Raw genomic sequence first — 26,709 nt, 5'->3', positions numbered from 1 at the left:
CATGGGGTTCCCCCATTTCTCCAAGGAAGGATGCGTCTCTTCATTCTCACTGGAGCTAATGTGACAACCATGAAAGGATTAATTTGCACAAGGCTATTACTGCACCAGTGCTGCACCCACTAGTCAAACTCAATGAAGACGAGTTTGAGCATATGGCAGCTGCACCCTGGCAGGTTCTGGAGAATGCTGATGTGTACGACTTCTTGTGAAGCTGCCTGTGCATGGATCTCCCCCTCCTTGTTGCTTCTGCAGTATCAGCAAAATGCAGCTGAAAAGTCTCAGTAAAATTATTTTTTCTTTATGTTACCTTGTTGTTAAGCACTTCTAACTCTTCAGCAACAATAGCCTTCAATTATCCTCTGGGATTCATGAACACATTTGGATCAACCTTTAGGAGACAGATAGGGATGCTGGCCAGGGACCACCCTTATGTCCTCTTAGACCCAGTGTCCTAGTTTACATCTGTTTCTACACACAGCTACCACACCGTGCTTGCTGCTGTAATGTCTGGGATCGAGTCTACCCTTTAACACACACTAGTTTATGCCTGGTCACCTCCCAGAGATACTCTGGGGACAGGCCTAGTCTGAAGACCATAGTCTGAAGTCAAACTAAGAGCTTACAGTCTTTACGTTTTCCTGGGAGCTCCAGAAAACTACAGAGGAACCCAAAGAACACCTACAGAGAGAAGATCATCAACAGCAGACGTCCTGCCCCAACTCACCTGCCTTCTCCCAAGTGCTGGATTTCTTCTCATTCCCAACACCTTCCTAAAGTTTCCCAGAAGGCTGCAGAGCCAGATTTTGTCTCATGAGGCATGTAGCTGTTTTTAAGCACTAAGTCATTAATTTGTCCATCAACAAGTGCCTAACTGCTCAACACCTCTTGGAAATTTATAATTCACATTTCTAATAAATCTTTAAAATTATGTGGAGCATCACACACATTAATGCTTACCTTTAGAAATACTTGCAGTGCAGATAGCAGTCTGATTCAGAAGAATTTTAGCAGCTGTAGGCTTGAAGAGGAAATTATTAATTTGGGGCCTTATGCTACCCTCACAACTCATTTATCAGTTTTTATGATTTCTTAAAAATGTTAATACAAAGGCAAGCAAGTCGAACTCTAACTGGAGAGTAGCAGAGCCTCACCACACTCAATAAAACCTCTCATGGATGCAGTGTAACTGAAGCAATACACAGAGAGCCCTTCCTGCAGATTCCTACCAAAACCAGAAAGACTAATTTAACTTTTCCCAGCATACCATGAATGTGGGTTGACCAACCTGTAATTAGAATGGGTGCAGTTTGTGAATGAATTTGTTGTTATAGTTAGATCTGGTTCTAAAGACAAAATACAGTTATAAGTATTTTTACCAGTGGGTTTTTTTCCTCTTTCAAAGCCAAACCTACCAAAAAAAAGTCTGACAAATGTTGAGAAAAATTTACTAAGCTCAGCTCCTCAGTAGTAGTATTTATATGACTCGAAGTTCACTGCACAAGGCAATGCAGGAAAGAACAGCAAACACAGGAAGCGAGCACAGGAAAGAGAAATAATGGACTTCAGTTTTTTGGTGGAGACATTACATCATTTGCTTTGCAATGTATCTGTATTTCACAGCCAGAATAATATCAGCCAGCTCCAAGATAAGGAACACGTTTATTTAGAGAATAAATCTAGTTTAGATTTCATCATAATGTCAATATTTGCTGTATTAATATTGCAGTTCCTCTCAGTTAATACTCAGCAGTTAATAATATGTTGTGTGCAAAGGGAACAGATCTTCCGAAGGAGCTGTGCATGTAATGTGGGAATTGCCAGGTTCGGAACGTGGTTCACTCCGCTTTTGGACGGTTCCTTCATTGGTGGGTGCAAGAAGATAGGAACAGGTCTTCAACTGGCAGAAACCAGCTGACTTCCACCTTGTAGGGCTTTGTTTTGGGGTGGGGTTTTTTCAATATTTTAGTGCCAAACCTGACCATTAGGACAAATTATCAAGACTCCTGTCAAAAACCGTGGACAGTCCAGCCTAGTCCCTCTAGGCCATTGCAGCAGACTTCACGCAGAGACTCCTCCCTGCCCTATGGCAAAATATGGGCCAGCCGGAGGTCACGCTCTGGTGACCAGCGTGTTGGGGTTGAGCTCTGGCTGCAGCTGCTTGAGGAGCCATTGCTGAAGGGTAGAGGGGCCAGTGAAGCGGCTACATGGACATTCTGGAAGTGCTGGGGACATAGCAGATGGAAAGCGTGGTTTTGGCCAGCACTGAAATCTTGAACCTCTGGATTAGATAATGGTGTTATACTTCATTAAATTTGGGCAGAAGGTAGAGAAGGACCTCCTTAAACATAACCCTAAGAAATACAAGTTTCTATAGACCCAAGGAGCAATTTGCCAATTGCTACTCTGCTAAACCCAAAATAAAGAGATGACTTTGTGGTGGGCTGCTTGCTGTACATTTATTGCAATGCATGCTGTCAAGGGCAGCTGGGTGCCTCTCCAAAGGACGCACGCGTTTCTGCAGTACACACAGTTATGAAAACATGAAGTAGTCAGCGGTATCCACTCCCCCTCACCCAGCTCACGTGTGGTGTGTGGATTTGTACTATTATTCTGCTGTCCCTAATACGCACATAAATGACCCGCAGAATTCATAACTCATGATTCAGCAGCAGCTCTCCCCGTAGCCCTTGACGAGGAGGATTACGCATGCCTTCTAACACTGCATTCACCATTGCCTGGTGACAACTTTGTGACTGATGACTCACGGACCTGCTCAAAGGGAGTAACCTCCCCTTTGTGAACCCTTGGTTTGCACCTCCACCGTGGCCCGGCCTGGAGCTTGCCGTCTGTGCCGCCTTCCACTCACATAGGTCTCTGCATAAACCTGCCCTCCTCATGCTAGTAAAGTGGACCTCACTGATAGCTACGGTGATCAAAGTTACTGCCCACCACATTTTTGACTCTGTACTTCATATCTTGGCTGTTTTGCAGGAATGCAAAGCTATGAGCTTGACTAGCTGGCTTAGACTACCATCCCCTTATCTGTTCTGTCAGATGTGTCATGTGTGGCCCAGCGTGGCAATCGCCATTCTGTGCAGGGAGCTCAGGACATGCAGAGCAGGTCCCCAGACCACCATCCTCAGCAATGTACAGGAACAAATGGAACTGTCGTAATTCACAGGAGAACAAAGGCCGATCATTTTCTGCCTGAACCGAACATTTCTTTGCAAAGTTCCATGACTCGCCAAGTAGAAAATAATCCAGATGATTCTGTTTATTGTTTTACCAGTTAATTTTCCTTATTTCAAATTTTTCCTTTATTTCAGTTATGTTTCTAGTAATGCAAATGTCATTCATCCTTATTCAGACAAACCCTGTTAAGTGCATGGGTTTGGCAGAGAAGTGTTCCTTTCTGCCCAAAAATTAATTCTGAATTTGTATAATACTCTCTGTGAACAAACAATGTTTTTATTAGCTTTATAGAATGCACCGCCCCTCTACGAAAAAGATGGTTACTGACAACACAAGAGACGATATGGAACAAAATTAAAGCTAACGTTCAAAACAATAATGAGTATTTCTACATATTAACATTCATACCAAGCTTAAAATTAGTACTATTTGGATGACAGACCACTATTGAACACTATGGCAAAGAAATTATATAAGCAATGATAATTACCATTTAAAAATAGTTAACAGTGTGAACTGGAAGATTTAATGTGTTTTCTTCTTTTAATGTACAGCCCCATTCCCAGAATTTCACTGGACCGTGCGGACAGACCAACTGTCACAGCTGTCTATCAAGGCTGAATTAGATGAAGACAAACAATACAGGCTTTGTGGTTCAACTGAAGCAGCAGCCTCAAAAGTTTCCATTTCTCATCTGAGGGCACTGTGGGAGCATTGTCTTCCCCCTCTCTGAAAAGAGAATGGAACAATTATGTTACTGACATTCCTCTGCAGTGGGTCTGAAAGACTGTTTATGTCCAGCTAGGGAGACAGGGAAAACTAAAAGCAGGGATTTCGTGACAGCAGGTGGGGGCAGTCTCAGGGTATATACTTCAGTGCCATAATGGTCCTGATTCTTCTCTTTTAGGGTAAAGCCAGTGCTGGAAGATTTAAAGGAGGAAATGGCAATAAAAATGCAAAGTTAAATGCAGTGGTAAAATTACTAACTTGAAAGAAAGCTTTACAGTTGGCTTTCTGAATCAGTCAGGTAATTGATTCTAATGTGGAGAGCACAGTTGTAAACTAGAAAGGAAAATATACTAGTCACAGAATTTTTTACTGGTTGCCTTTTTAGGGGCTGTACCAAGTGAAGTGCTGAGTACGCAGCTCTCATGGGAGTCAGGTGGGCTCAGGAGATAGAAAGCAATCACTCAATTTGTCCCTCCTAATAATGGTTATTCATTATCAGCAGAGATAAATCAATAAGTGTTTTCATGTGAACATATATTGACATGCTTTAGCATAACCTTAGGAAATCAGCTGCTCTGGTCACCCCAGTGCTTCTCAGTTCAGAAGTGGTAGGTAGGTGACTGACAAATCATTTCATTCTGTTGTACCAATAATCTCATTTTTCCTGAGGTTATTTTAGTGCCAACTATAGCTTAGTATGTACCAAAAAAAAGAAATCCGTAAGTGCTTGGGTGCAAATAGTCACCTGGGGCTACAACTGCTTGCAGGAAGAGTCAACACATCTAGACAGTCCCCCCTCTTTTTCTTAAAGAGGGTTTGTAGAGGCTGCCACTCATCAGCAGCGATGTCAAGAAGTCAGCATATACAATCATCTGTGCCACAATTTCTATGTTATCCCTAGTTATCATCCAATGCCCCTCAAAGTCATGGTGTCTGACAGCAGAACATTTGATGGTCAATTTGAAGAACTTTCTACCAGCTCCCTTCTAAGGGAGGCTGTAAGCCCTTCACAGGGATGCTGGGTTTAGCCACAGTTATACTTTACGTAACGGTACAGAGGATTTCCAGTTCTTCCTGGGGTTTGGTATAAAGGTGTAACTTTAAAACAAAATCTTGTTCTCCACCTCTGGAAAAACTCTTGTCATGTTTTTCAGTGGGATATGGAAATGAAGGTGCAGGGACCAACCCCCTACCTGAAGTGAACAGAAAGGTTCCTCTTGTGTGGACATAAGATACTGGATCAGGGAATTAGACTGAAAAATCTGAGTGAGGAAGGTCAAAGGAAGCCAAAAACTTTATGTTCTTAAAGTTCTGCATAGGCAAACTAATGCTGTGACACAGTGACACTTTCTCAATCTCAATTAGTGCTAAACTAATTAACAAAAGTGTTTTATACAGTGCAGTGAGCAGTATCTCTCTTCTTTCTTGGATAATCCCTGGTGTGATGTAAGGGTGATTGAGTATCTAATTACTCCTTAATTGAATGCACATTTTGTACATTTTTCACTAGTTCAAGCTTAATGCTTTTGGTCCAAAAATCAAAGTCAGTGAAATTAAGTTGAATTGGGATTTGGGCAGCTATTGCATTAACGGATTACTTTTGGAAAGGAGCCTAATTATGAGCCAGTCTGAACATTTCATTTGTGTTTGTTATAGAAATACTTAACAGACAAAAGACTGATTGTATATATTGGTAGTGTTGTTATTCATGTTTACCCTTTATTCTTGTTTAAGAGTAATTTTTCTACCATGCGAAATTAATAGCGCTGTTCCATTATATATGTCCATATCAGGCTCAAGGTTTATGTAGATATGAAGACACCTGCTTCTCTTACTCTTCTGAAAAGTTTTTGGAAATGTAATATTTGAGCTAAAGTTGCAGAAATGGGCATGTGTACTATAATCAGAAAATTGCCTAAATGACTTGCTTGCTTACAGATTGTATTTCTGCCTCCGAAATTCCCTTTGCTTGGGTGGAGTTCTACATATAAATAAAGTCCCACTGCTTCTGCTGGAGTCCTCTACAGATCAGACAACCATCCTCAAAGAAAAACTTTCAGAATCAGTGCCATACAGTGTAAATACCTGGGAAATCTATGAGGTATTATCACAATACCTATGCTTTTTTAAAAAAAATAAGTATTAATAAGGTCAATTAAAATTTGGAAATCATCCTCAGAATGCAAAAAAAAAATCATTATGTTTCCGAGAATATTTATTTCTCATTCTTCCATATAATAATTTTATACTTAGATTACTCACATAGAATAAATTTTCTTGTGCAAGATTGGGATAAATGCAAGACTATAACTTTATCTCAGAAACGAGGAGCAGCGGCAAGAGCAAAGATATGGCCAAGCTGGTATATTTTTAAGAACTAAGGGTCCCAATGTTCCCATAGTAAAAGATACAACATATCTAAAAGAGAAGATATACGAAAACTTCAGTGAAAAGGATTATTTTTCAAAGTCTTCCAAAAATGTTGAGAAAGTGCAAATAAACAGACTATGGAGAAATGAAAGAGGATGGTCACGATAATATGCCTTTCCGTCTGACAGGGAGGAAATAAGATAGCCCACTGCAGCAGCCTTAGGTCAAAATCACTACACAAGATCAAAAACTTTCTTCTGCTATTTAGATGTAGTCAATCTGCTTTCTGGAAAGCTTTCCTGCCTCTTTTGTCCTACCATGTTCCTTACCATTATTGTTTTACACAAAGTCTCCATTTTTTACCTCGTAGAAGCAACTGGCCTGCTCCTCCTTAACACTAGTTTAAATCAAAAAGTTTAAGAGTTTAAAAGATAATCAAAGGACATGGGTGGAAAAAACACTTTAACATTGACTACACATTACCATTATCTTACACCTTCCTAAAAACATCACCTGACAGTATGGTTGGGCAATTCGAGTGTCTCAGAAAAGAGAACTGACTACTTTACAAATCCTTATCTTTGCTGAAACAGTTTGCATTCCTTCTGTGGAAAGGTCACTATTTATTTAGTCTATATCTAGTTCTGTAGGCATTTAACCACATCTAGCTAACTAAAGCGTACCTTTGTCTCTCTTGAGCTCTGGGGATGCATAAAAATCTTTTAAAAATTACACTAAGTTCTGCTTTGCAGCTTTGCTCTGTCATAAACTGTGATGTTAGTCAAAATGTTGGAAACAACAACCACTGCCAGTATTTTCTTCCTTGAGAAACAATTATCAGCTGCAAAAACATTTTCAGTAACCCAAATAACTTGGTGGGTTTCGTTTTCTATTTGTTTTACAAACATTGCTGTCTGCTTAGCAAGAGTTTGTTTGCAGACTTTCACTGCATTGCTTTCATGCATACGAAATAATTAGAATTACAAATTCCAATAAGAGTAAAGGCCTGTGACTACATGGATCTTCAGTTTCAATGGAGTAATAATGTTCTCCTTAAACTTCTTCACCTAGGTAAAACAGAGCACACTCCCACTGCCTAACATGCGTAACAGTGATGAAGGAGGAATGCATATCGTAGGCTTTCTTCTCTGTCTGTGGTCAGGCACATGGTACGTGTATGTCCTAATTCCCTTGACATCTGAGAACTGTTACATTACTATGTTTTACATGTACTAATTGGGAGTCTCTATATTTTAAAAAACAGGTGTAGTTTTACCAAAGATGATTTAAGCTTCCTACCATTCTGCCTTACCACTAATTTGCAGCATTCTCCCCATAAATGAAAATAACATGGCAGAGTTTCAGCCTGTGTTCAGACTCTAGCTTTTGTGTTGAAATTGCCAATAAACATGCTGTGAGGGTGTTTTTTATGACGCACTCCCAGCTACATTATCACTTCCCAAGTAGCAGTGTACAAACCATACACAGTAAGCAGCTGCAAATCATACTCTCAAAATGCTTTTCATTAAAAAAAGCTGATGATAGCAGCGCATTGTGGATAGCAAAGAATGTGTGATGCTGATATGCTGATAGAGAGTCACAGGTCAAGAAATTTGGGAGCCCTGGTCAGCAGGAAGTATCTTATTTGAAGCATAAGCACGGGTCTGATTCCTAGGCTACCTTAACGGGGTTTTCTGCTTTGAAAAGGAAGCACAATATTTTGTTTCTACTTTGTTGCTTCTTTACCTGCTAAGGGATTTCAACTGTTTTCCATTCCTCCACCAATATTTGTGTATTTCTAAGAAGTAAAGGACTGAACAAGGAGAATTCCAATGAGATACTCATTCTGGAAACAGCTACAACTTAAAACGGTTTTCTTCCTCACTTAGAGCTTGATCCCTATACTGATGCTCTGGCCTGGACACAGCATAAATTCCTACTACAGCAGTGACCGGTCTATGACTCTTGGGCTGCCTGTGGCTATCAAATCCCTAAATTGTGGCTCCTGTGTCAAAGGTATGTCACACAAGCGAGAGAAGTGTTTTGCTACTCACAAATTTGAATCCTCAGCAGTGGGAAAACAAGTTAGGCTGACATTACAAGGTTAACTTACAATCACAGTGCACGCTCCACTCCTTGCTATTAGAACTAAGCAGTGGGAAGCAATCTGAAAAGGCACCATCCTTCAGCTGTTCCTGAAGTTCTCAGTCCCCTTAATGCTCTGAAAGTTTTGGTATGTTTCCGGTAGGTCTCTGATTATGGTGCGTAGCTCACAAGCCAAAGGTGTTTGGCCCTCTGTCCGGTGGTCATGCACTCACATGTAAGCACATTTTCAAGTACTATGAAGTGGCGGCAGAGTGTTGGGCACTATACACAAGCTCTTAAAAACAGGAGAACAATAGTCGGTTTTGTTGATAACATGAAGTTTAGTTTCTTTCAAAGACTGAAACGTAACAATTAAACCAATGCCCTTTTAAAAACAAAACCTAAACTCATAGAGACAAACAATGACTGATGAAAAATCGGATGAAATACTGGTATTTCATCACACTAGGAAATCTTTATTTGTATTTCTAAAGAACTAGTGATGATAATCTTTGGGTTGTTTTTTTTAAACCAGGCATAAGAGAAGAATGGTCACGGTAGCCTAATGATGCATAGCTGCTGAAAGCTCACTCCAGCTCCGATCTACACAACAGGAAAGTTCCCCGAGTGCTGGAACTTCAGCAGAGCAACTTGTTTGTGAACTTCAGGAACGACAAAGACTGCTAGCAACTGAGAGTAAAGACACATATTGATTGGTAATGTAAACCTCCATTCAAATGCAAAGATCACTGAGCTCTGCTTAGGCCAAGAAACACTGACTACAGCATGGGGCCATTCTTACCTCCATTTCTGATAGGCGCAGCTCCACAGCTCACTCTGTATTTGAATGTCCCTTCCTATTCTATAATCTGCTGTTACCATACAACGTGCAATGCCAGAAAGAGGGGATGGCGCCACTACCTGTTTAGTCATAGCTCGTTCCCACTGGCAACACCGATGTTCAGTGCCCTCCAGAAGGGGCAGCATAGTTTTGCTGCCGCAAGAGCAGCTCGGTAGCTTCAAAAGCATTTGCACTATCAACTCACTAAATGCACCGGATGCGGTCACCACATTCCCCTCTCTCCTTAGCCTACACTGCAAAATTAATGCTTTGGCAACTTCTGCTTGCCCGCTCAGACCTCTCAGTATCACGCAGACAGCCTCTGCAGCACCAGGCATGCAGTCTCTGTTCCTCCCACCCTAATTATTCCTTCCTGTTCCTCAGGCCTAGCAAAACCTTGGTATTTTAATGACGTCATTTATTTCTTTTTCCTCTAATGTTGAATGTACAACTAGGAAAATGGTAATTATATTAAGAATGTGTTTTAATCCAAATTAATTTCTGCTATCATAATTTACAGGACATTGGATAAACTTGCAGCTACTGACAATCTGAGGTCTACTAAAAATGTATGCATATGTATGAATGTGTACATGCATTTGTGTATATAAAAACTGATGCTTTTTCAGGAGTTTCTGAATCAGTCACAAAAAACATGTTGAGGACAACTGGAGTAATGCAGATAGGTAGATGGAGTAGGTATAAACCATCATCATACTTGGAAGCATCATTCATCTTTTACAGATAATAAATAAATAAAGTTGGGCTGGGGACATACGCTCTTGAGACAACACATTGGAGTTCAAATTCTTTGGTTTATTGATTATGCTCAGTGGAAAGTAAATTAAAGTTTATCACCTTCAAAAGAAAATATTCTTTCAATATTATTTTAGCAAGTTATTTTTTAGAACCAGGTCTTGCTGAGTATTAAAAGAATCTCATTGATGTCGATGACTTCTGTACCAGGCACTTATTTGACTTCCTCTTAGTAAATGGGAGCAATGTCATTTAACTATCCTATGCATGGAATTGTGCTTATACACCCTGATTTATAAAGGGATGAAGACATGTACGCATGCCATACTGAATTCAGTATCATCGATTCAAGTTGATATTCAAATGTTTGAAATCAGACATCCTGTTCATTCACAGATAAAGCTGTTCCGCTGATGTAACAGAGGAGAAAGGCACATCTACCAACTCAGTTACATGTAAAGCAACAAGGATTAAAGAGAGGGTAATAAATCCATTGGAAACCACAAATGATGCTGTCTTCAGTGAAAAATAAGCTACTGAAAAAGTAGCCACAAAATAAAATAGCCTGCTGCAATACTCACAATTCACATGTTTAAAAATAGTGAGTGAGGACCAAAAGTACCAAAAAAATAGCCTTTAATAAAATGGAAGATTTAATGTTTTTCTTATTTTATTTCTAGCAGTGGTAGCATTTGTTGAACCCATTGTTAAGCTTTGCCGTATGATAATAAGAACCAGAAATCTTTTCCAAGATCACCCGAGATTATCAAGAAATAGCCTGATGTCCATAGCAAGGGCTCTGAGTCATGTATGAAGTATCAAAAGAACTAGTGGTAACACTGAGGAAGTCAAAATGTTATCCTTTCCATCTTTTCTTTCAGAAAAGGATCTGGGCATCCTGGTAGACAAGTTGAACATGAGCCAGTAATGCACCCATGCAACAAAGGCAGACAACAGCCTCCTGGCCTGCACTAGGAAGAGCGCTGCCAGCAGGTTGAGGGAGATGATCCTTCACTTCTCAGCACTGATGAAACATTTGGAGTACTGGGTCCAGTTATGGGTTCCCCAATTCAAAAGGAACATGGACGTACTGTAGTGAGTCCAGCAATAGGCAATTAAGGGATTGGAGCACCTGTCATAGAAGGACAGGCTGAGAGAGCTGGACTGTTTGGCCTCAAGAAGAGATGTTTCAGGAGGGATCTTATCCATGTATATACGTACTTTGTGAGAAGCAGTATAGAAGATGGCGCCAGACTCTTCAATGGTACTCCAGTGAAAGGAGAAGAGGCAATGGGTAATACAGGAAAATGGGTAATACAGGAAATTTCATTTAAAGTTAAGAAGAACCTTTTTTCTCACACGAGTGGTCAAACACAGGAAAAAGGTCGCTCAAAGAGGTTGTGGAGTTGTCATCCTTACAGATATTCAAAACCCAACTGGACAGGGCCCTGAGCAACTTGCTGCAGTTAACGCTGGTTTGAGCAGAGGACTGGACAAGTAGATCTCCAGAGGTACCTTCCAGCCACAACTATTCTGTGATTCTGTTGTTCTTCACTGCCTAAAACTGAACTCAATTTTTTCACCTTTCATGCTTGAAAGCAAATCTGTACTGAACTTCCCCCCCAAATTCCTTAACACCTGCCCGGTTCTATCACTACTGGATTGATTGAAAGAGGTTAGAAATAAGATAAAAAATAGCTTTTTCAAAGGAAACACATGTGCAAACTTTGGCAACTGCAGGAGAGAAAGGATATAAAGGCTGTTCTCTAAAGGACGTACTTCAGAAACACCCACACAACAGAGTCCAAAGACTCATTAACACCAGGCTATAGGAGAGAAATGCATTTTTAGCAGAAAAGCAGCGCCAAAGGAGGCCAACTATATAGCAACAAATTTATTCTAAAGCCCACTGAGTTAAAGAGAGAAGTACAACTACAAAGTTCTACCTGTTATGTCCTGCCGAAGGCTCTCTTTAGAGCCTGGCCAAACTTTGTTCTAGAACTGGAGGGAGATATTTTGAGATCTGGTCTTTCACCAAAAAAAAAAAACAAAAAACACCAAACTAAAACCACCCAAAACCCACCAGTTCTTTACCTGAAATTACACACCATGATGTATCATGTTTGTGTCATCTCTGCCTTCAATTCAACAAACTACCACAACTTGCATCAAAGATCAACATATGCCATTTGATCATAAGCCACAAAGGGTTCAGTTCTGTCAAGGTTTCAATCAAGGCTGAAGAGAAGATGTTCTAAAGATTTGTGAGTGTGGCATGCATAGAGCCTGCATTCTGATTCAGTCAAAACTACTTAGACCTTTCATGCAACCTCTTTCTACTCCTGTGTATGCAACGCTTATGGAAACATTTGTCCCCTTCTTCCCCTGACAGAGTGACAAGATCATGGAAAACCAAAGTTCCTCAAGGTTCTTCAAGTGGCTGCACCACACTGGCTTGGAATAAAAGAAAATATTAAAAACTCTACTGACAGGAGTTCCAGCAGCCTTGGCAGTGAGGTATCATGCAGGAAAGAAGTCAACCAGTGTGTTTGTAATTGTACTATTCAAGACATAGTTGAGTTTTAAAATAAAAAGTCATTTCCTCTTCGAAAGGAAGAAATGCTCCCTCTTGGATCACTCTGTAGATGCCACCCTGCAAACTATTACCTCCCCATCTGCTACTGAGTCTTCACAGCAATATTCAGTCAATGCCAGCAGTCCCAGCTTAAGGCCCATTCCTATGAAAGAGGGAAGGTGTCTTTTCTGAAGATGTCTGAGGTCTGTGTGAGGAGCTACTGTTCCTCAACGCCTTCCTCCTGGAGAGAACTCTGTGAGAAAAGCACTACAAAGTAGGTAGGATTGTTTTCTTCTCTTTCTCCCCCTTTGCATAGAAGAAAGATGATCAAAGCCACATGATTTCTATTTACACTTTATATATCTAGTTCCCAGCCCTCCAGAGACAAACTCAATAGCAAGAATATATTGTGAACCCTTGATTGGTTCAGTGCTCTTTGGACCGATGCATCCAAAACTAAAAAGAAGACCCGGCCGAATGAATTTCTGATAAATAATTCAATCAGGTGTAGAGAGCCAAGTGCTATTTCTTCTGTGGGCTACACAATGCCACAGCTCTTTCTCATTGCTTGAAAGTCCATAATTAGCATAACCCTACAGTGTCTACTATCATTTTACATTAAAAATTCCATCATTTGGGAATTAAAACTGCAGATTATTTTGTGAAGCATGGCCAAGATAAATCTTATTATTTAAAACAAATCTTTACAGGTATTGACAAATGTAATAAAATTTCAAATATGAAAGCAAAAGGGAAATTTTTACATTTCAATTCCAGCATTGTAAAGGAAACTCTTTCATGCTTAAAATTCAAACTCAGCGTGTCAAGTAATTTCACTGTTACAGACTTGAATTACCTGCACTGGCCCGAGGGCATTATTCACTCTCTGAGAAAAATTGTACTTTAATATTGCTATGATTTTCCCAAGTAATTTTTATGCAGAAGCTGGGATGAATTTGAAACATCCATTTCAAGATTAAAGTGATGACATTTGGTGACTGCAGAGAACCATGTAATTGAGAACTGGACTTAGGAATGTGCCCAAAATTAAATATGGGAATGAGAAAACAATATTAATAAAAGGACCACTGTTTTGCTTTCTTTGCTTAACTTCTGGGATGTGGGTATTAAATAAGGTTATAAAATACAAATAAACCCTTACTTCAAAAATGTTTAGATACATATACTATATTGAGTGCTTACACTATATGGAAAGACTATGAAATTATTGGCCACTGTCCCAGCCCATTTAATAATTTCTGTCACATGCATCAGGAAAGATAATCTTCCCACTCAGTTTTAATGGATCCGTTTTTGGAAGCATTGAACTATCAATCTCTTTTAGGGGTTATCTACTGCCTGATAAACTTTTAACTTCATATGAAGTTGGGGGCTGGACCCAGAGCATGCTCTGAAGAGGCTTAACTCCACAACCGAGCCTGACGTGAACTAAGGAGTTACACCATTGACCTAGATAGGGCAAGAATTTAATGTGCAAATAAATGTCCGTACCCAAAAGTGTTTATCAAAAAACTTTCAGCAGCTTGCTTCCAGGTGAAACTCTGAATGAATTGGTTCTCTTCTGAGCATATGGCTTTGAAGAAATGTGCAGACAGAAAAACTGATGCTTGTATATAATGGATTCTACCAGTAAAATAGGGTAATAGGGAGTACCCAATTTTTTTTATTATGTTAAGAAGTAGTAGGACTTATTAAAGAAAGCAAGTGAACAGATTAATTCTTTTCTTGAAGACTTCCCAGATTAACTGTCTTACTCTTTGTATCAAGGTGGGGCCTCTTCATTATAAAATCAACCATAAATGTTGGTGTCTTGACTCACAACTTTCAAGGTTACTAGTTGTCTCGATAGCAAATTTTCTTCAACTCTCTAAGAATTTCATTACCAGGTTTTTCATTATAGTAAAACATTTATTAACTAAGTATAATGAGGTTTAGGAGTAACTGTTGAGCATTGAGGGAATTTATCTTGTAACTGATAATGGCTAGGGGAACATTACATGGGAGATTTTAATAACTAAATTGGGGATAGTCCAGGTTCACATGTGTATCAGCTCTTATGTATAGAATCCAACGCCATCCTTAAATTCTTGCTCTGTGAGCCAATGAAGGCTGAAAACATCACTGAGGACAAGAAGCAGCAACTACTTTGATGAATGAAATACGAAAAATTAGCCATGACAGAAGTTAATTACTTTCCTCTTCTATCTGCACTAGTTTTGCCCAAGATGCAGTCTTGTTGGGAAAGAACAGCATTGCAAAGCAAGGAGAAGGGATGCAAAAAAATAGGCCTCCTTCGAGAATTAAAGGCCTCCTTCCTGAGTTTTAACCCCCTACCCTGGATTTTAACAGATAACACTAGAAAGATTCGCCAACGACTGGTCTTCTGAAAACACAGTAAGAAATCAACCAGTGAACCTCATCAACTGGGGAAATCTACCACATAACCTAGGCGTGCTGTGCTGTTGCTCACTGCAGTAGGAGAAATTTAAAGCTACAAGAAGTAACAGTGATCTAACACTGCATGATCCACTGCGTACTGAAGTCAATAGAAATATTTCAATTCACTAAATCATGTATTAGATTCCAGGCCACTAAAGAACCAATAGTAACCACACTATTATACCACAGGATAAACAAAACAGTACAGTGTCAAAATTTACAATTGTGACATTAGCTAAAATGAACTCAGTGCGTTTTCTCCTTTAGCTAGATCTCCCTTATGAAAATTATTTCGATGTTTTGATTTTTCTGCTAAGCTTTATCTTACCTGAATAAAGATTTATTTTTGTTGTTCTTCCTCTTCTGCTACTGAAATGCAGCCCTGATGACTCTGTCGCTAAGTGGCTGAGTTGGTCTGAAGTTATCTCCCAGGATTCCATCACATCCCTCTAAAAGTTCAGCACCTTTAACATGTGTCCTCAGTCTACGAAATTCCTCTATCTGAAAGGCAGAAAAACAGACATGAAGAACCTGAGATACATTCTTCACTATGGGACTAATGATCAAAATCAACTTTGTCCAGCAACTTTTGCAGCTTTGAAACTTGGAGTGTTCAGGTACCATATACTAAGGTCCATATACACCATTAATAACATTTTAAAATAGTTGTCAGCACTGTCAAAACATTTATAGAGAAAAATAAGAACTTTTATGAACATGGTTTGGCAAACTTATCCGTTGCTTTTTCATAGCTTCTATTTTCTTAACTAGGAGAATCTGAACAGACTCTCAACTTTAGAGGAAGTCTGTTGACATTTTATATGGAAAAATATGGTTTTTACAATCAAAACAAAATACCACTTCAAAAGTTCTGTAGATGTAGGTGCTAAGTGCACTTCGAAAATCAAATACAGCCAAAAATCAATATAAAACATTTCAATTGGTCCAAGTCAAATATGTTTCCGGTTTATAGACTCTGTGTAGACTTTTCTAAATCTAATCTGGTGTAGGGAAGAATGTGAGCTGCTTCCATCTCCATCCCTGATATCAGCATCAAGCTCTGTGTGATAAAAAACTAAGAAAATCAGTGCATATCTCAGCAATATTAGACCTTATTGTTCAACAATGCTGTTTTTAAGAGTCTGGTATTTTAAATAAGTAGTTACAACTACTAAAAAAACTGGGTTTGTTTTTGCTTTGGCATATTGACAAGCTATCTTAGCTGGATACAGCAAGCCTACTTGAGGGCTGACTCCCCTAGCCTTAACCTTTGTACTCATACTGACCTTGTGATGCCTCACTATCCAGCTCAGTTGCAACTTGAAACTGAAGATACACAGAAAGCAAAATTAAGTATTTAATCATTTTATCATCTAAGAGATTATAGAGAGTTAATTTCTCCATGAAAAACAGCCTATGCTGAGAATGCAAGTGTGATTCCAGAATTAAAATAAATGAGGTACTAAACAGCAGGTAGTGGCATTTTTATTCTTATACTGCCTGCAGAGAATACTTTCTTACTGCAACCTGAAAGCCTTCATTGCTGTTTTTCACTCTACAGCAGAATTGATACAGACTTATTTACATGATATAGAGGTTAGCCCTGCTCTGCTTTATTTTCCTCAAAAAACAGCGTGCTTAGAAATCAACACTCAGGTTCTTGCAGCTGAGATATAAGGCAACAGCTTAGACTCAAAAGACAAAAAGCAGAAGGAACTGTAAGGCTCCTTGAAGGTGCTTTTAGAGGCAGAACCCTGCTTTGGAAGATGTGGTTTGTTTGTTTGTTTGTTTGTTTACAGTAAACAATACCACTACAGGCTTGGAACTGAAAAAGTCTTCAGGAGTCAAGTGCTGGTAAATCACTGAATGGGTGAATCACTTTCACCATCTGAATCAACTCTGGAAAGTCTGAAATAATTGTAGTTTAGGAAGGAGCATTTTACAAGAATGTGGCTTTTGTTTGATCTTTTGAAAATGAGAGACTTCAAACAAACACAGATGAAGGAGAGGGAAGAGCAGACTCTCTGCAAAGCTGGCATTTGCAAGCTGTCTCCTACTATAACTACAAATGCTCTGCCCCAATCCCCACAGTGAAGTCTTTCTCTAGGAGGCACTCCTCACAAAGCAGCTTCCAGTTTTTTCAGTCAGGAAAGCGGGACTAATCTGATCCCCATGCCTGCTCTTCAGTCGTCAGGAAAGTCAAGAATTCCAGCCCTGCTCCAAGGGGGAATTGCTTCTGAGATCTCCAGCCTCCTTGTTTAGTCCTTCATATTGTGGTTCAGACCCCCGTGACAAGTGACCCTCTTTACACGTGGTCTGCCTCAATCTTGAAAAGTGTTTCTGTCAGAAAAGGACGCTAGCTGTGCTGCCACTGCTTTCCCTATTAAATTTCCACATGATGAGGCAATATGTGTGCCCCACTCATCCTGCTTCGTCTCGTATGGAACCACTTACTATCTCCATACAACCCCTCACAAGTCAATGCTGTACACCCTGTAGGACTGCTGCAGAAATAGATATTTGAGAGACACACGGCTAAGCACCCTTGGATATTCACCCACTTTCAACAGGTATAGCCATTTAGAAAAGTTTTTCTCATGCCCAGAAGACACTAAGGATGACCTAGGCCTGTTCACGCCAAAATTCAGGATCAATTCTAACCAGGGAAGGGGTAAATCCACAATGTTAACAGTCACCTTTCTACTAAGTAAATACATTTAGTCTATATTTTGTAGAATTTTGCAAAAATGTTTTTACCACTTCTCTGTATTCAGATCCTGAACACTGCTTTCTTCCGTTTCGCTTAAATATTTGCTGAAGAATGGAACATGCATGTTATCTCTACAAATATTTCTTCGGTTTGAGGAACAGAAGTATTATCCTGATTAAGAATTTCAAATACCTCACATCACCTTCCAAGAACACAGACCTGCGTCCTAGGGAACAGAATACCGTGAACCTCTCAGAGTGCTTTATTTCACAGACTACATAAATTTTGCACAATTCCCACTCCAGCTCCATATGCTACTTACTATTTATGTTCTTTACGATGTCTTCATTTTGAATGAGGTAGACAAAAGGACTTGAGACCTCGCCATTCAATACAAGACCAGTTAACTCCGAGAATGAGTACAGCAGAACAACAGCTCCTTTATGCACCGTTGTTTAAAATCCCTACGCTGAGTGGCTTAGACAACGCACTTGTTCTGGTTTCAGGGAACCACAAAGCACATTATTCACAAATGTCCATTTTTTTAAAAATATAGTGGAGAGAAGCACACGCAAGTCTTTTTGAATTATCTCCTGCTCTTTACTGGCCTAATAGTAGGGATTTTTCTATTTTCTCCCATTGCATTTCAGCAGTGTGCATGCATGGGCGAGGTGTCTCACAAAAGGAGTCAGCTCCATTCTTTCTGGGTTGTGTATTTCAACATAAGACAAATGAGGATGATAAAAACCACAAAAGGAAGGCAGGAATATTGAAGAAGAGCACTGCAGGGTACAGCTTTCCAGATAAGGTCCTTTCCACTGAGGTCAGTACTAAAACTCCAAGAACCAGATCTGCAAAGCCCTTATTCTCCAGGGGAGACACGTCGCCGGCCCACTTTATCCAGACCTCACAGAACCCCCCATGAAGGAAACGGCCCTCTGATGGAAGTGAAGCTTCATGTCAAAGAAAATGACTTGCAGTGAGGAAACAGCATCGGACTCCAGGAAAGCACATCCTGATGCTGCAGTCCTGGCTTGCTCTTTTGCCATTCGTATAACCAACACACCCAGATCTCAGCTGCTGAAGTGAGGTGCGTATGGAGATTAATCTCTTTTCACTTAACATTGACTTAGATCAGCAGCAAATCAACTCATCAGTTGAACTTTGCTATCTATAAATGTTTTCAGGAGAAACAGAACAAGGTTCTCTACTTTGCAATGGTCAGTCTATTATGCCTATGACAAAATAGTTACTTCTCTATTGTTTCAAAATAAGCACATGTGAAAATACACAGATGTGACCATGAACTAGACTTGCAATTTCATTAATTTTTTCCCCTTATGACCCACAGTTTGTTAAGCTAATCAATATTACTATGTTAATTACAGCAAATGAGAATGTGAATGAATATCTTGTCTCCAATGTATTAACTAACTTCATCAGAGGAAGGCAATAGAACCTATTCCATATCAGACTGTGTCATTCTTTATTGTTTCTTGTTATTGACACTCAGAAGTTGATTGCTTTATGGCCTGACAAATGAAAATAGCAAGCCCTAAATTTGTTTCTTGCCAGCTATAACCACAGATGCTACTATTATTTATATAAATCACTTGAAGTTTCATAAGCTGTGTTCATTGTTATTCCACAGAAGAAAATTCTACAAGTTAATGACATGTAAAAATAATGTATTTAAATTCATTAGCAATGCATTTGCACTGATATCTATCCTTTAATACAACAGCAAGCTTAATAAAACCAAATGCCTTTACCAACCTTCCAAGGATGATTCAAAATGGTATATGCTATACTACATCCTCTTATTTTCCACAGACAAAAGCCCTTGCATTTCTAATCTCTCCTTAAACGGAATCTCTCATAGGCACTCATGCCCACACGCACAAAAGAGGCCAGATACTTAATTGCAGCCAAAATGCTAATTACAAGTTAAAATCTTGGATGTCTAGGCTATAGCAAAATATTCTGGCACCCCCAAAATCTTATTTTGGGCATCCTGGAAAACTCTCAGTCCCTCTTGACTTTAGAATCCCAGAATCACTGCCTCTCACTTACTTGTCCCTGTATTTATTTTCAGTTGTCATCTGAAAGCGGTATCTGATGCAAGTAAAATTTTTATCCCACCTTGGCAAAAGTCTTTCATGTTCTTAGTAAGTCTTTTCTGCACAACCTGGACTTTAATGCTGCTGCACTCACAAGTAGCAGTGAGGATTTTTCTCCTAATTGATGCTGATCTACAATGAGTGAAAAGTATTGTGGATCATCTTGGCATCATCTTGTGACTGGCCACCAACTGGATTTAACTCCATTCACCACAACTCTTTGGGCCTGGACATCCAGCCAGTTTTTCACCCAGTGAAGCGTACACCCATCAAGCCATCATCATTGGGATTTACACCAGTGGCACAATATTCTCTTTGGAAGACTTATCCCCTTCACACCATGTTCCAACATCTTGTTTTCTTGTCGTATATGAGCAGAAAATAATATTAACTGAAGTTGCATTTCTCTGCTTAATTCCTCTTTCATTCACCCCCCCTGCCATCTCCCACCACACACGGATGGCTTGAACTGTGCTCTCCTCCGTGCATTGTGTGGATTAAAAGGGAATAGAGACAACAGAATCTGCAACTAGCATGAAATAAAATACCATACAATGTCTCAGTGTTATAGGTATGGTCTTTATACTTCTGATTAAGTCCTCCTACTCACCCATATCGTATCTGGTGAATTAGCTGCCAAGTTACAAAATGCACTCTGAAAGTTATTCTGAATCTAATAATGACAACAGAGTTCTCTTTCAATTTACTCAGTAGTAAGCAGCCATAAGACTGTTCCTTTCATAAACAAATAAATATTACATTCAACAAATAAGTTTATTGGGAGCTATAGCTTTTATTCTATAATTAGAACCAGAATTCAGTTTTCATATGAAAAGAAACATTGCCAATTTCAAATTGTTAAAATTGTTAAAATATTATGCTGGGATTACTAGCAAAATGTTAGATTATTAAAGCTGAAAAAAATTAAATCTGAATTTATCATCTTTTATACTTTTTTCCTTTCTGTTTGCACATGCTTCAGAGCAGACAATGAAAATTAACACGTTCAGCTGCAGGGATTCTAGATAAAACCCACATTCCTCCAGCTGGGACTCACAGACTTGGGGAGAATATTCATCAGGAGTTTTCATTGTGTTTACTGGGATTAGTTGTAGACAGATTTGAAATGTTTTCTACACAAAGTCTCACATGACTGTTGGACATAATTAAAAAAAAACCACTTTAAAATGCATACATGTGAAATCAAATTTAAATAGGTAGTTTCCATTTGACATTTATTATAAAACAGAATTAAAAAAGAGCAAGATAAGTTAAATATAGTTCAATGCAATATAGCTAGCCTGTACTATGTTAACAATTTTCATTCTCTGGCACATAGTGTCTCCCTGTGCTTTTTTGTTCCTTTAACATCAAAAAGCAGTGATATTTGAAAGCTTACAATTACAAAGAACTGAATTTCTTTTGCCCATTGACTTCTTTCTTTCTTTTTCTTTTACTTAAATAAAGAATTATTTTAAATGCAGATGATAAATGATAACAAGGTTTTTCATCTCTGACCTTTGCATTGCTTTCAGTGACTCAAAAGGCTTAACCTTTACTTGAAAAGCCATGTACTGATCTAATGGGATCTTCAAGGAGAACAGATATAATGTCCTGATATATATATTTGCACGCTATAACCTTTAGCTCATAACCATATTCCAAGGTCACTTTAAGCACAGCCGTTACCTGCACTTGGGACACAGTCAAAGGATAGCGAAATAATATCCAGGTGACACCTTCACTGCAGGGTGGAATGGTTAGAGAGCCCTCATATACCCAGTAGTCACGCAGAAGCGGATCTGAAATTAAAAGAAATGTGGAATTTTAATGACATTAAGGAAGATAATTGTGTCTTTCAATTATGACAGCTTATGGTAGCCATGGGCTTTCTCATATGACGACACCAATATGCAGTAAGCTAACGTGTGAATTTATAACCTGCCAAGCACTGTCCAATACTTTCTCATGTGAATGTACATGAGCTTGTGGTCATTGTATTACCATAACTTCCCTCTGCAGATGAGTATTTTAAAGATGAAAATGCCACTTCATAGATGTGAAAAATAACGTGCACAACTCCTTAAACTAACACAGCAAATGAATAATATGGTGGGAAAGAACTCCTGTTAGTGTCAAAAGCTACAAGAAACATCCCGTTTTGAAGGCAGAGGGGCGGTAGTGATCAAATTTTAACTGACTTCTACATTTAGGATGTGTCTCAAGGATTAATTTATCTCCTTCTTTAGAAAAAGTCAGTGAAAACAGCTCAAGACAAACTTTTCAGTTCACAATTCGTATTTTATGAGATGCAGTGGTGCCTCCTAGCTTTACAAAAGTCAGTTGAATTTCACAGGAGAAGAAAAATTAAAGTTTACTTAAGAATAAACTTACTTTAGTAAGTTTATAAACTTACTAATAGGTTCATAAATAACTGCTAGAATAAACAGTTGTCTCTCAAGAAAATGTACAACAATGCTTGGTTTCTCCAAGCAGAGTTTTTAACTCTACATGCAATACGTTTGATTTTAATTATCTCAATTTTAAGACCTCAAAGATTCCAGTCACACTGCACTTTGTAAGTGAGACTACACAGGGCTTTCCTTTGCTGCTGTAGGCCACACTCACAAATAATTTCCTGAGGCAGCTTAAGAAGCACAGAGAGGAAACTGCCTGACTGTAAAAGAGGGGACAAGAAACAAACCTAGAGAGGAAGTGCAGACAAAGGCTGGTTAATCATGGCATGGAGAGCTAGGGGGAAGGTTGTCACTAGCTTGACAAGGCCAGAATGGGAGACTGGAAACAAATAAACTCGCTTGGTTGACCTAACCAACCTGTTACTGCTATTTCACTACTAGCTCAGAGGAGTATCAGTAGAATTAAATCTTGCTAATGAACCCTGTGACTGTCAGTGAATGGATTTTGTTTTGTAGGTGTAATTTTCTTTCTCAGTTAGGGAATTACATAGCAAATCCATTGAAAGCAAGTTGCATGATCAAACACTCAAAAGTTAAGAACTGCAAGAATTAATTCAGCCCATCCTGTGCATGCATTGTGACAGCGCCTTGTTACATGATCACGTATCTTTTCTAGAGAACCTTTCATCATTTACTTGTATAGACAGATGATTTTCTTTTGAAAAGCATCTACTAACATTTGGCTTTCTCAGTACAATATGTGGTCCTTGGTCTTCTTTTTCCAATGCTATTCAAATTCTGCTCGTTAGAAGGACCACATTTTCTCATTTTTACTATTTCTAACGCACTCATTTCTTCAGTGTCTGAGTGCTTCACAAACATGAATTAATTTATCCTTCCAACACCCCAGAGTGGTGAGGAAGGACAGATTACCCCCACACTTTAAAGCTGGGGATCTGAGGCACAGAGAAGTTAAGGTCAAATGCATCTATTCCTTTGAGGTGTTACGTATGAGATGCTTGGAACCTGATTTCTCAGAGTAGTTAACTTTCTATAGCACTTAATGTAGTCAGAGCACTGCTCCCATTGACTTCAGTTGGAGGTGTAAGCACTCAGCACTTCTGCAAATCAGACCCCATGATCTCAAGTCGGGCACCTAGAAAATGAGGAACACATAGTTAGAGATGACTTTTGAAAATTTTGGTTTATGTGACTTGATCAGCATCAAACAGGAACTCTGAGGCAGGGGTCCTGTAAAAATAACTCAGGGTCACGCAATTAAAAGATCTTTTATAACACATATGCATGAAGGGGCACGGGCAGTCTTAATTCCTGCAATTCCTAATTGCTGAGCACTTGACTTTGCAACCTAAACAATATTCTTTTAATATAATTAATATAGTTTAGTGTAGACCTGGATTACTTTGCAAAATTAAAGTTCTTGCCACTATGACACGGAATTTAGCTCAGAAGGATTCCTTGCAGAAACATGTGTCTTGTAGAAATCCATTTTTTAAAAAGTCGCCATTTTTTTCAAAACACGGTAGAGGAATTGGGTGTTTCTTACTATTCCTCTTTAACTTTTAGATATATGAATTTGAATTTGTCTCCCGTTGTCTCTTTGTATGCTATACAACTGTCATTGCATTATGGCATTGTCTTTTGATGGTGCCAAAAAGCTGCCTTGATAAGTGGGTAACCTTATGCTTTCTTGAGTGAAAACAGGCCTCTGTTTAAGGAATACCAGCTTCCTATTTTTATGCCGAAGTAGAGGAAGGTCTACACATAGCTCCCTCTCTAGGTGGGATGATAAATCACCAAGAAAGCTAGCCATAGCGTTGCCAGCAGAGCATGGACTACAGTATCACATCCCACTCACACGACGAAGGTGCAGATTCATCATGAATTCCAAAGGGACTTCATCCCTATCCCTGTTAGCACCACTAGGTGCAAAATGCATTACTACCTCGTGGGACACTCTCTTGGGCTTGCAGTTAGGCTATGCTTTAGATCAAGATTGTCTCTGCAATTAGCTAGTAATCCACACACACAAAAGTAAGCAAAGGCACCTACCTGGCAATAAAGAGTTGGGATTAAAACAGGGTATTGTTTTGGACTTTCCCTGAAAAAATGAATACAAATCAATCTCATCTCTAGTTTCTTTGAAAATGGTGATGAATAGAGAGGTAAAACACACTGTGTGTTCTTATAACATTAAGCCTTGAATTCCTGTGCAAAGCAGCCTCATTAATAGCCCCATTTGATCATTGTTGCATTTGTCCTTGCAGCTACACAAACACATTTTTTTATTCTATTTTATATTTTACTTCTACGGTTATCTCAGTAATTTGTTAACTTTCTGCCTTGAGTACCTGCGCTCTTTCCAGGTCCCAGCCTTGAAATTCTCCACATGAAATTCAGGGGTTCCACACAAAATGAGTTTAAAAAACAAGGGCCAAGGTGAGCTTTTCCTTGACTGATGTGGATAACACTTAACAAAATAAGCTGGTTCCACATACTTAATGCAAAAAAAATTTATGCATGCCAAAAGTATGTTTGATGCTGACCCTCTGAAAGTCATTAGTATAACACGCTCACAATGACCAGGCCTTTCATGACCTTCCTCTACTTGGTTGTTCTCTCAGTAACGAAACTACAGAGTTCCGTACACTATTGTTTTCTTTGACACCTTCATAAACAATGAGTTTGTAATATTAAACATCATGACTGAAGTTTACCATATATTATTTGACTACAAGAAGATTTTCAATTCCCTTCTAATAACAGCTTCTAATTTTTCTGCACTTCAGCATCCACTGAAGTGAATGGCTAATCTCTGCAGGCCAATACAGAACCGCTCATTAATACATCTCAAAATCCTTTAAAATCAAAAGTAAGTATGATTATTTCTATGTTACAGACAAACACCATGAAGCAGAGAGATGTAAGTAACTTGCCCAAGGTCATTTAAGATAGCATCAACATTCTGGAAAGCACTCATATCTCCTCAGTCCTGCTAAGCTTATTATCTGTCCTTCAGGATCCCCACACATAATCCACCTGACAAGACGGCATTGTGCTTTTGCTGATTTCCCACTGCAAGTTAATATAGGTGCTCAGTTCATCTATTCTTTTCCTCTACAAATTAAAACCAGATAAGCTTGGAGATACTGCTGCTGGTGTTCACCAAGTATATTGCAGTGCTTGAATTCACACCGACTCCATGATAACCACTAAAAAGGTAGTATTTGCAATCAGTTACTGGTATAGGAGATCAAGCTTTCTGGCCACCAGAAAAGGAAGTAAGTACAGAGACTGTATATTATCTGAATACTGTAAAATGCTGACGTTCCGATACAGGACACCAAATGATGGCTTTCACACACGGTTTTACTACAGGCACATCTGAAACCCTTCTCTTGGCTTCATATAGACCCTTTGCTCACTTTCTGTCTGGTCAGTGAAGGAAGCATTTCTGCAGACAATGCCTTACCTTGTACTGGATGTCCTGGAGAATTTCAGTTACAGCCTTTAGGCCTACATGCTCTTTTCCTATCTGAAATACAGCAAGCAAAGATGATTTTCAGTATCTCGCTATTTCAGAAACTGTGAGGCAAGACAGAGGTCAACCAGAACAGTAAGTTCTGTACTTGTTTTTAGTTAAGCTACACAACCTTGTGTTAACCAAATACACCCATACATGGCAACTCCAAACAATTAAATCACTATAAAGCCATTAGTCAAAAGTAAATAACTTTAAAGCAGAGACAGAAACTCACAGAACAAGCGAAAGAGTCACAGTTAAGTCTGGTAAGTTTTGACTAACCCTGTTTTGCAGCATGTACTGCTGGAGTCAAAATCATGCAGCATTACGGCATATGAATGCCAAGGATGCAGTTTGTCCTTACCAGTTTTTGTCAGAATCGTACACGGGAGAGAACAGAGTGAACAAGTACGACAGACGCTTTTTGAATTTGTTCATACAGCGTTGCAAATCTGGCCCTAGGTATCTCTGAGGCTCAGGGGATTTTCTTCTGCCTGCAGAGCACAAAATGGCAGATCGCCTCCCTCACGGCATCTCTGGGATTCTGCTGGCAAAAGCCGGCCTCCTGGCAGCCTGCAGTACTGCCTTTACTGAATGCCTTTAAGGCACAGAAGATGGAGCTTTCAAAAGAAACCTGTTGTTGAAATAAGAGGTTCTTATTTTCCATGAACATTGTTCACTCTGAACACTGATTTCAGCTGCTTCTGATCTAAAGATGGAGGGAGGTCATCCTCCCCCTCTACTCTGCCCTGGTGAGGCCACATCTGGAGCACTCTGTCCAGTTCTGGGCTCCCTGGTTCAAGGAGGACAGGGAACTGTTGGAGAGGGTGCAGCCAAGGGCTACGAAGATGATTGGCGGACTAGAACGTCTCTCTTATGAAGAAAGGCTGAGGGACTTGGGTCTTTTTCA

General features: G+C 39.3%; 1 protein-coding gene across 2 annotated transcripts in view; it reads right to left on the bottom strand.

Annotated features, from left to right (window-relative positions):
* CA8 (carbonic anhydrase 8) overlaps positions 1 to 26,709 on the bottom strand; it is an 86,011-nt gene that overhangs the window by 30,797 nt on the left and 28,505 nt on the right. Inside the window, exons 5-9 of one of the 2 annotated variants that reach the window (XM_054191757.1) lie at positions 25,749 to 25,811; positions 24,329 to 24,377; positions 21,528 to 21,640; positions 15,337 to 15,509; positions 3,449 to 3,921 (exon numbers count right to left, since the gene is read on the bottom strand). In XM_054191757.1, the coding sequence (XP_054047732.1) occupies positions 15,375 to 15,509; positions 21,528 to 21,640; positions 24,329 to 24,377; positions 25,749 to 25,811 (360 nt within the window). In that variant the 3' untranslated portion in view covers positions 3,449 to 3,921; positions 15,337 to 15,374. Of the gene's footprint in view, positions 1 to 3,448; positions 3,922 to 15,336; positions 15,510 to 21,527; positions 21,641 to 24,328; positions 24,378 to 25,748; positions 25,812 to 26,709 lie in introns of those variants that run through there. The other variant, XM_054191758.1, reaches the window with a different exon arrangement.

Source organism: Rissa tridactyla, chromosome 2, assembly GCF_028500815.1.
Source record: "Rissa tridactyla isolate bRisTri1 chromosome 2, bRisTri1.patW.cur.20221130, whole genome shotgun sequence".
NCBI classification, from domain to species: domain Eukaryota; kingdom Metazoa; phylum Chordata; class Aves; order Charadriiformes; family Laridae; genus Rissa; species Rissa tridactyla.
This window is presented reverse-complemented; position numbering and strand designations above follow the sequence as displayed.